General features: G+C 58.3%; 1 protein-coding gene across 6 annotated transcripts in view; it reads left to right on the top strand.

Annotated features, from left to right (window-relative positions):
* The first annotated feature begins 1,289 nt into the window (after positions 1 to 1,289).
* Tnrc18 (trinucleotide repeat containing 18) overlaps positions 1,290 to 10,092 on the top strand; it is an 84,919-nt gene continuing 76,116 nt past the window's right edge. For 5 of the 6 annotated variants that reach the window (XM_055598469.1, XM_055598472.1, XM_055598471.1 and 2 more), the window contains exon 1: positions 1,526 to 2,084. In XM_055598469.1, coding sequence (XP_055454444.1) covers positions 1,901 to 2,084 — 184 coding nt within the window. In that variant the 5' untranslated portion in view covers positions 1,526 to 1,900. Of the gene's footprint in view, positions 1,351 to 1,525; positions 2,085 to 10,092 lie in introns of those variants that run through there. The other variant, XM_055598470.1, reaches the window with a different exon arrangement.

Raw genomic sequence — 10,092 nt, forward strand, 5'->3', positions numbered from 1 at the left:
CCGGGGACAGGGCGCCCGGCCCGCGGAGGGCGCGCAGGGCTGCCCGGGGCCGGCGGGCTGGCGGGGCCGCTCGGGGCCGGCTCGCGGAAGGGCTGTTTTTAATTAAAAGCCGGAATTCAGCCATCTTAGCTGCAGTCGAGAGGGGGAGAGCGGCGCAGGGCGGCCTCCCGCACGGCCACGCCAGCCCCTCGGCCGTGGCCAGGGCCGCTCCGAGCGCAGGGCTGCGCCCCGACTTCCCCGAAGTGGGGCGCCTGGGCACTGCCTTCTCGCAGACGCAGCCTTTAGCCAACATGATCCTCTGAGTCCGCGCGGGTCGCTCCTCGCGCCTCTGAGGGACACGCACCCCGGGCTGTGACGACCCTAGATTTTTTCAAAAGTAAACGCGCATCTGGTAACCGGAGCCCGAGGAGAGCGAGGGAGGAAGAGGGGGCGTTCGGAGGCAAAGCCGCCTTAGAACAGGCGTCCCCGGCAAAGTTGGGGGAGAGGACTTTGGGGTCCGGGCGCAGGGCGGCCACCGGGAGCCAGGGGCTGCGGCTCGGTCCCGGCTGTGCCGGAGCGCCCCGGGCCTCCGGAATCAGGACCCGGCGCTGCCCGGGGCTGGAGCAGGGTCGGCCAGGGCAGGGTGGGCGCTCCCAGACCTCCCCTGCCTCCCCTGCCTCCCCCGGGAACGGGGAAAGGGCAGATCTTTTAAACAAACAGCTTAAACTGGAATTACAGGGGGCTTTACCCGAGGCTGGGGAGGCGCCCCTCGGCTGGCCCGCGCTGTTACCGTTTCCCTTTGTGGGTTATTTTGGGGGCGTGTGTGGGTCGCAGAGCTAGGGTAGAAGCAAGCTCTTCGGAGCCCCCTTCTTTCTTCTCCGATGATCCCCAAAGCCTCCACACCAGGCCACGTCCTCCGGCCTCGGGATTCCCAGGCCCGGGCGTTGGAAAATGAAACCAAGTCTTGTTTTGAAGGAGTCTTTTTCCAGTCCGCGGGCGAAAGTGCCACGTCCTGGGGACTCGGCTTCTGAGACTCCGGAGCGGCCCAACGGGGGGCAGCAGGAGGGGGGGCGGCGGCGATCCCCCTTTAAAAATAAACCCGTTTTCCCTCTGACCTTGGAAAACGACCACGAAAAGCCCGCAAACCGAACACTCCTTCTATTAATTTTGGCGGCCCACAAGGAGGTTCCAAACTCGGGGCGGAGAGGAAAAGGGAGACGAAAGGGCCCCCCGAAAGGTTAAACATTAAACTTCGCGGATCAGATAGCGGCACGGCGTTATGGACACATTTCGACCCAACTCGTTTTAAGTTAACGCTGGCCGTTTTAAGGCTCCGGAGCATGTGACGCCTGGGGAAGACGGCCCTCCTCAGTTAGGTCGAGCCGCTCGGGCGCGGCCGGCGGGGCGGCCTTCCCGGGTCCGGAGGGCTTGGCGGGCGGGAGTCGGGCCCGGGACGCGGCGAGCCGGGTCCCCCGGAGCTCCGGGACACTGCCAGGACGGGGGGCGGCTGCGCCCCGCTTTATTTCTGGCCACCGGTTCGGTTTGCAGCGCTGCTCCGAGCCTGAGGGGCGAGGCGACTTTCTGAAACTTGTTTTTTCTCTCTTTCTCTCGCCCTACCCTCCGTCCCCCCCCTTTTCCCTCTCCTGCCTCTCCCTCGGCCCGTCTTCCCCGGAGCAGACGCCGAGCGCGCCTCCTTCCGCAGCAACGCCCGGCCGCCCGGAGGGGACCCGCCGAGCGCCGCCGTCCGTGCGCCCCGGGCCGCGGGCCCGAGGCTGAGCGCCAGCCCCTCCGGCCGCCGCGATGCCCGCCGCGGAGCGCCCGCCGCCCGAGGACCCCAGGACTCCCCCGAACTCTGACTAAGGCCCCGTGAAGCGGGCCGGCGGCCCGGGCGGGGAGGCTGACCGCGGCACCCCCGCGGAGGATGGATGGCCGAGACTTCGGGCCCCAGCGGTCCGTCCACGGCCCCCCGCCGCTGCTGTCCGGCCTGGCCATGGACGGCCACCGCGTGGGCGCGGCCACCGCCGGACGCCTGCCTGCCTCGGCCCTGCCGGGGCCCCTGCCGCCCGGGAAGTACATGGCCGGTCTCAACCTCCACCCGCACCCGGGTAAGTGTCGCGTCCCGCGCCGACGGGAGCCCGGGGTGGCAGCCGGAGGGAGGTGGACCTCCGAGGCTGGAGCCGGGCGGCTCTCTGTCCCGTTTCGCCGGGTTAGTGTGCGGCTCCCGGCTCACCGGCTTCCCGGTGTCTCCGGGAAGGCTCGCTCCCTGTCCCCTGGTGTGCCTGCCAGGCGGTCCCAGTCCTCCCGAGGCTCTGCTCTCACAGCCACCCTGGGGGATCCCGGCCCGAGGGCTCTTGGGGAAGTGGAGTTTGCAAAATAAATACAAATAAATGAACGCAGGCGCGGAAATAACGTGCTCGCTCCACACCCCGGGAGACATCCTCTCCCGGATGGATCCTAGAGCGTTTTCTTGGCACGCTCCCTCGGTGGCACGGGTGGGTTCCGTGCCCGTGTGTAGCCGCGTCTCCGGAGGGTCTGCAACTCCGAGGGTGGGTTGGGAGAACGGAGGAGAATGCCGACCCGGCCTTGGGGAGCCTGGTCTGCCGTGAACCCTGCCCAGTCTGGATATCTGGAAGAGACGGGCTGTGCCAGCCCGCAGCCAGCCCGGCCGAGCGCGGCTCGCTCTGGGAACCCCGCGGTGGCGCGCCGGAGGCGGCGGCCGAGGAGGCCCAGCCCCTCAGCCTCTCCCCGGGCTGCGCTGGGCAGGAGCGGACGGCCAGGGAGGCCGAGCCGGCCCGGCCACCGCGCGCCGCGGAGCGGGAGCCCGGGCCCTGCAGACCTGCCTGGCGGCGGCTGGCTCACCGCTCCCTCCTCCCCGGCCGCTCCTCGCTCTGTGCTTGGCTGAACGAAAACACCCCAGCTCTCCTTTAAAAAGCGCCCTGTCGGTCTCCCGGGGAGCCCGCGCCCCCGTCCTTGGAACAAGTCTCCGTACGACAGTCTGGGGGCCCAGAGCCCCGGCTTTGGTTTCTCCCCCTGCCCGCCAGGGTGACCACAGCTCGGCGACGTAGCCTCTGCCTTTGATTTTTTTTTTTTCTTTCTTTCTTTCCTCCTGGAACTTTCCTAGAATCGGGAGTCCAGGACTCAGCGGGACAAAGGGCCTTTGTGAGGCGCCTGGCGGGGGAGGGGCGAGTGGAGATCCCTGCCGGCGGGACCCCGGGGATCCGGGTCATCTCCCCCCTGCCTCCCCTTGCGCGTGTGCCCCCTGGGAGCGGAGGCGCGGCAGCTCCGGGGTGGTGGTGGTGGTGGTGGTGGTGACGGTGACCAGACCGGATTCCTACGGGACTGGTGCCCGGTGGATCATCGAGAGAGAATTCCCAAGGCCAAATTTGGGGACGGTCTTGGGGATACAAAGGGCCAACCCCTCTTGAGAGGGACTTTGTGGGTTCAGGGGTGCGTTCATTTGTGGACTTCTGGGGTGTCTGGGTTGGTCTGGCTGGAAGTGTGGCCTGGGAAGCTGACCCGAGGGTGTTCCTGCCTGGCCGAATCTCAGCTTGTCGCCTGCTCCAGGTCTGCCTGGGATCTGGCCAGGCCTGGCTGAGAGCAGCCGGCCCTGGCCGCTCCTTGCCGGCGCCCTTCTGAGTGTGGAGCCCTTCCCAACCCTGGTGGCATAGCCTCGGCAGACTGCCCTGAGCCTGAGCCTACCCCCCCCCCCCTGCCGGGAAGGGTGGCCGAGCCACAGACTGGGAAGTCCAGCTGGGAGCAGCCTTGGAATCCCGTGTCGTGGCCTCTGCTTGGAGCTGTATGGCTTGTACAGAGGGCGGCCGGAGGGCCTGGAGGAAATGGAGGGAAGGCCACCGCAGTCCCCCTGAGGACCTGCTTACCAGAGAGGGAAGAGTGGGGGCCTCGCAGCTCTATCACTTCCTGCTGCTCCCATCTGTCCTTGCCTCCAGATGGGACAGAGAGACCGGACCCCAGGCCAATGCCCGGAGCTGAAGCTGTACTTAATCCCATTAACCGCGATATGGGACTGCACCCCATTCAAGCCCTAGGGCTGGCGGGATGGAGATGCAGCGCGCCCCTCCCCCACCCCGCCTTCTTTGTGGGGTGCAGGTGCTGGGTCTTTGCCCCAAGAGCCACCCTGTGCTCTTGCTGGCTGCCAGCCTTATCAGGCCCATCTTTATTTGTTTACCTTGGTATAAAATGTCAGAGAAGCTGAGCTGTTAGCTGGGGTCACACAGCCTGCGGGAGGCGGGCGTTTGTCCCCCCTGTCCGGTCCCATTGGAGGACATGTGGATGTGCCCTTGACTGCTGGGGTGGAGAGGTCTCTGGGACTTCACTGGGCAGGAGCTTGGCCTGCTGAGCCTGGGGGAGCAGAGCTGTCGGGTGAGGGTCCGCTGGAGGCAAAGCTTGATGCTCTGATGTGGGTTTGGCTAAGGGCTTTAGTCTCTTTCTTAGGCGAAATAAAAAAAAAAAAAAGAATGGGGTGCCAGTTACAGAGGCTCACACCTACTGAGCACTCAGAGAGGCAGGGGCCAGCCTACACTAGACACTGTTTCTTGAAAACACACACACACACACTACACGCAGCAGTTTAGAGAGAAACAAGGGTGGTGGCTTCTTCCTTCTCTCTTTACTGTACGCCTGCTGTAGTTTAAGCAGTTACTGTTTGCAGCCAGCCTGTCAGTGAGATTGCCCAGTGGGCTAGACTCTTAAATTGTTGGAGTTGGGAGTCCCAGGAAGGGACTACGTCTTTCAGTTAAAGTGCTCTGAGCAAGATCTTGTACCTGGGACTCCTTTTTCCCCCGGACCCACACCCTGGACTGAATGAGGGTGGGGACGAAGGATGTAGACACCGGCGCTTTTGCCCTTTGACCTGCCCCTTGGACAATAGGCAGCCAGCGTGGGCTCCCAATGCTGGAATCCACCCCGTGCTGCTGGGGTTGATTTAGAAAGATTAATCAGTTGGGACTGGCTGGTGGAGACAAGGGATGAGAAGATAAGGGATTTGTTTTTTCTCCTTCAACCCTTCCTTCTCTGGTTAGAAGGCAGCATGGGGAAGGTTCTGGAACCTAGAAGGGCCCCTTGGGTTCTCTGGCTCTTGGAGTGGTCACCTTCTGGGTTTGTTTCATTTTTTATTACATTTTAAATTGTGCGTGCGTGCGTGCATGTGTGTGTGTGTGTGTGTGTGTATGCGTATGTGTGGGAGCGTGAGGTGTGTGTGTGTGCATGTGTGTGTGTGTGCACGTGTGTATGTGTGGGAGCGTGAGGTGTGTGTGTGTGCATGTGTGTGTGTGTGCACGTGTGTATGTGTGGGAGTGTGAGGTGTGTGTGTGCATGTGTGTGTGCGTGCACGTGTGTATGTGTGGGAGTGTGAGGTGTGTGTGTGTGCATGTGTGTGTGTGTGCACGTGTGTATGTGTGGGAGTGTGAGAGGTGTGTGTGCATGTGTGTGTGTGTGCACGTGTGTATGTGTGGGAGTGTGAGGTGTGTGTGTGGTGTGTGCGCTTGCATGTGTGTGTGCATGCACGTTTGTATGTGTGGGAGTGTGAGGTGTGTGTGTGGTGTGTGCGCGTGCATGTGTGTGTGTGTGCACGTGTGTATGTGTGGTGTGTGTGAGGTGTGTGTGTGGTGTGTGTGCGCGTGCATGCATGTGGACACTGGACTGCAGATCAGAGGGCAGCTTGCTGGAGTCTGTTTTCTCCTGCCCCGTGGAGTCCTAGGATGGAACTGAAGTGTGGCTGTGGTCTGCTTTACCCGCCTGGGTCATCTTGTCAGTGGCTTTTGGTTGCTCCGGAGCCTGAGCCTTGCCTTTCCTCCCTTCCTCACTTGCTCATTTGCTTAGCAAATGATTTCCAGGAGCTCCCTGCTCACCAGGCATCGCGCCGGGGCCTGGTACTGTGGCAGGGGAGGAGGCAGACAGGAGAAGGCCTCGAGCCTCCTTGGGGCTCACTTTCCAGTGTGGGAGCCAGGCAATAAACACAGGAATCAGGGGGAGGAAATCATTGTAAGTGGGGACACAGGCCGCCTAGGAAATAAAACGCCCTGGGTCTGGTCTGGCCCGTGGGGTGAAGGGCCGGGTCAGAGGGCTTGACCTCAGTGTCCCCAGAGTGAACTCTTTTGTGTGTCTGGAGAGTAGAAAGTTGACAGAAGGCAGAAGCGGAGAGCTTGGTGAGGTATCGGACAAGAGGTTTGAGAGCCTGGGATCAGGCGGCCCTGGGAGACAGACAGTTCGGGGCGGGGCAGATCTTACCGGGTCCCTGAGGACCAGCAGGGAAGTCTTGGAATTTTAAGCAGCCATTTTACACAACTAGCCTGGACTCTTAAAAAAAAAAAAAACAGTCAGTGGTGTGTAAGGGGAAGGTAGGCAGAGAGCCGCCACTGCCTAAGAGACAACGGAAAAACGGACACGGCTGCAGGCAGCCCTGAGACCGGGGCTTGGTTTAAGGGAGAAATTATGTGAAAGATTGTGGAGGGAGTTGGGGAAATTGGAATATGGGCTGTAGAGGAGCCGATAGGGACGAATCCATAGTTCTTCCGGACTCCAGCCACTGCCTGGGCTGTGTAAAGGCGTTCTCATTTCCTGGGAAGAAGGACCCTGAGTTATCGAGGGGCAGGGGAAGCCATGTCTGCCACAGTCTTGCTGCTGGCTGGGGCAGGTGGGAAAAGGAACGCTTTCAGTTTTGAGCGTTTGTGGGAGACAGCAGGTAACGGTCAGGCGACAAAGTGAGAGGTGTGCTTAGGGCCTCGGAAGGTGGTGGTACGACTCTGTAACTATTTCCAACGTCTCTGCATTGGAAATTCTTCCAAAACAAGGGAGCAGGGGGCTCAGTAGGTAAAGGAGCTTGTCAATAAACCTGAGGACCCGAGTTTGATTCCCTGGGATCCACGTGGTGGAAGGACAAGTGTGGACACACACACACACACACACACACACGAATACATGCTTGTTCATCAGGGAACACACACATACACACACACACACAGGACGGAGAGACCCTGGGTTTTGGTCATGGGAGGAAGATGGGTTGAGGTACCCTCCTACCCTCTTCTGTTTGCTCAAACTCACATTGTGTAGACCAGGCTGGCCTCAATATCAAGATTTAATGCTTCTGTCTCCCGAGTGCTGGGATTAAAGGCGTGAACCACATTGCCTGATTTTTTCTTTTTTTTTTTTTCCTTTTAAAACAGTTTCATGTTGCTCAGGCTGGCCTGGAATTTATGACCCCCCTGCCTAAGATTGGGGCTGGGGTTTAAGGAGTGTACAGGATAATTGCCTGGGCTGGTGGACATCTTGTATTTTGTTTCTGTGGCTCCGAGTGCACATGTGTGCGCACACACACACACACATTCTTTTTTTTTTTATGACAGAGTCTATTATAGCCCAGGTGGGCCCCTGATTCACCACATAACTGAGCATGACCTTGAACTCATGGTCTTGTTTCTCTCTGCAAGTGTGCCACTTGATTTGGTTGTGGCCAGGCAGGGATGGCCTTGACTCCTTTTGGCGGACCAGCTGCTGTCCAGCCTGATTCTGCCTCCTCCTCATGACGTAGTCTTCAGTCCAGCCCTAGGCCATCTTTGTAGGCTCTCCAACCCCAGCTGGAGGGGCAGGGGCTTTCGCTTCGCGTGGTAGAGGGTGCAGTCGCCATGCACGGACCCCTCGATCTGACCTCCCGCCTGCACATACCTGTAACCCTGGCTCTCCTCCAGTGGGGATGGGTTGAGGCCAGCCTGGGATTTGTGGGACACTGTCTCAAACAAACAGACAGACAGACAAAGCACCCAAAACAAAACAAAAGACAAAAGACAAGCCCACCACTGGAGTTGAGCCCCCCCCCCCCATGGTCCTTTTAGTTAGTTATTTATTTTTGTGTTGCTGGCTGTGCAGTGCCCTCTGCACGCACCGCTGAGTCGGATCCCTAGCCCAGGAAGGCTGGCCGGCCTTAGCATGCCTGATGCCCAGAGGTGTTTCACATCCACCTGTGGTGGAAGTGAAAGTCATCAGGTAGTGATATCATGTTCCAGGATAAAAAGTAGGACTGTTAAGATGCAGCTTAGTGGTAGAGCTGCCTAGATTGAGCTGGGGTGTGGCTCAGTGGTAGAGCACCTGCCTAGAATCCCCCAGTGAGGGGCTGGGGTGTGGCTCAGTGTTAGAGCACCTGCCCAGAATCCCCCAGGGAGGGGCTGGGATGTGGCTCAGAGGCTCACACACCCTTTCTAAGGATTTTACACATTTCTCAGCAGGAGGTAGTTGAGGTTCTGAACCTGTGTAATCCTTTGACAAGAAGCTGCTTCATCTGCTGTGCTAGGACTGAGGCTTATGTGTTTATTTTCTTTAATGACTTTTATTTTATTTTTTTCTTAAAGATAGTTTCTCTGTGTAGCCTTGGCTGTCCTGAAACTCAAACTCACAGAGATCCACCTGTGTATTAAAGGCTTGAGTTACCACCTTCTGGCTTTTCCTTTTTTTTTTTTTTTTTTACATTTATTTAGTGTATGTGTGCATGCCTGTGTATGCATATTTGTATGTTAAAGTTCAAGAGGACAATTTGCAGGAATCAGTTCTCTCCTACCACTTGGGTCCAGAGGACGGCACTCAAGTCGTCAGCTTGGAGGCAGGGTGCCCTGTGAGCCAGCCAGCAGCCCAGGCCTGAGATCGAAGCCTTGATTTTCTGCCCGTGATGAGTCTGCAGCCTCAGTTTTCCCATCTACAAAGTGGACCAATTAATCCTGAAAGCCTCGTTGCCTTGTGACGGCTGCTGGAGCGTGCTCAGGCCAGGTGCCTGACCCAGGCACAGCCCTCTGCAGAACCTACTGAGGAGTGATTGCTGCAATTGTGACATCATTCGCTGGTGACTCCCAGGTCCCTCGGGCTCATCCACACCTCTCCCAGGGCTTTGGAATTTCCTTCCTCTAACTCTGGCTGGGGCGCAGTCCTGAGCCACCAGGGGCCAGCCTACACTTTTATCTCGGGGCTGGTAGTGACAGACCCCAGAAGCCTTGTCGATTCTGCTGAGCTCTAAGTACCCCAGATCCTCATCACTTTTTATTCTATTCTTTTTCTTCCTCTGTGGAATAGCCAGACTAAAATACTTCCATTTTATGTAGCTCAGGCTAGCTTTGAACACCTGATCCTCTTGCTTCCACATCCCAAGGGCTAGGATCACAAGTATGTGCTACTACACCTACACCCAGCTTTAAAGTGCTTTCATCTCAAGTTTCTGTTTTATCTGGCTTTTTTAGGGTCTCCCTGTGTAGCCCAACCTGGTCTGGAATTCACTGCAGCTCAGGTTTGCCTCAAACTCGGGATCCTTCTGCTTGACTGCTGCTACACCCAGTGGATGATGTGCCTTGTAATCCCAGCACTTGGGAGACAGAGGGCTAGCCTGGACTATATGCTGAGAGAGTTCCAGACCAGCCAGGGCTATATAAAATGCAAAGAAAAACACCAGCTAAAGGCAGGCCTGGGCCTATAGCCCAGTTCAGGTCTGCAGAGCATGCGCGATGCCCTGTGTTTGCTCAGTCACGTTAACTGTCATGGTGGTGCATGTGCCTGTACTCTGAGTAGTTGGCAGATGGAGGCTGGAGCAGCACATGGTCCCCCCTTGGGCACACAGTGAGGCTGAGGCCAGCCTGCGCTCTGTAAGACCCTGCTTCAAAGCAACCAAGCTGGCTGTAGGGGTGCAGCCTTTGGTCCCAGCACTTGGGAGATAGGGACAGGCACATCTCTGAGTTTGAGGCCAGCCTGGTCTACAGAGTAAGTTCCAGGACAGCCAGGGCTACAGAGAGACCCCGTCTTTTCCAATTGTATCTGCAAAATGCCTTTATTCTACCCGGACATGCTAGTGGGTGGCAAATTTACGGCTCCCTAGTGTCCTCGTGCTGCTTTTTAAGGTCGTGACTGTGTAAGGTCGTGACTGTGTAAGGTCGTGACTCTGTGTAAGGTTGTGACTGTGTAAGGTTGTGACTGTGTAAGGTTGTGACTGTGTAAGGTTGTGACTGTGTAAGGTTGTGACTCTGTGTAAGGTTGTGACTGTGTAAGGTTGTGATTCTGTGTAAGGTTGTGACTCTGTAAGGTCGTGACTGTGTAAGGTCGTGACTGTGTAAGGTTGTGACT

This window comes from Psammomys obesus, unplaced genomic scaffold, assembly GCF_907164565.1.
Source record: "Psammomys obesus unplaced genomic scaffold, mPsaObe1.curated_primary_1811, whole genome shotgun sequence".
Taxonomy (NCBI): domain Eukaryota; kingdom Metazoa; phylum Chordata; class Mammalia; order Rodentia; family Muridae; genus Psammomys; species Psammomys obesus.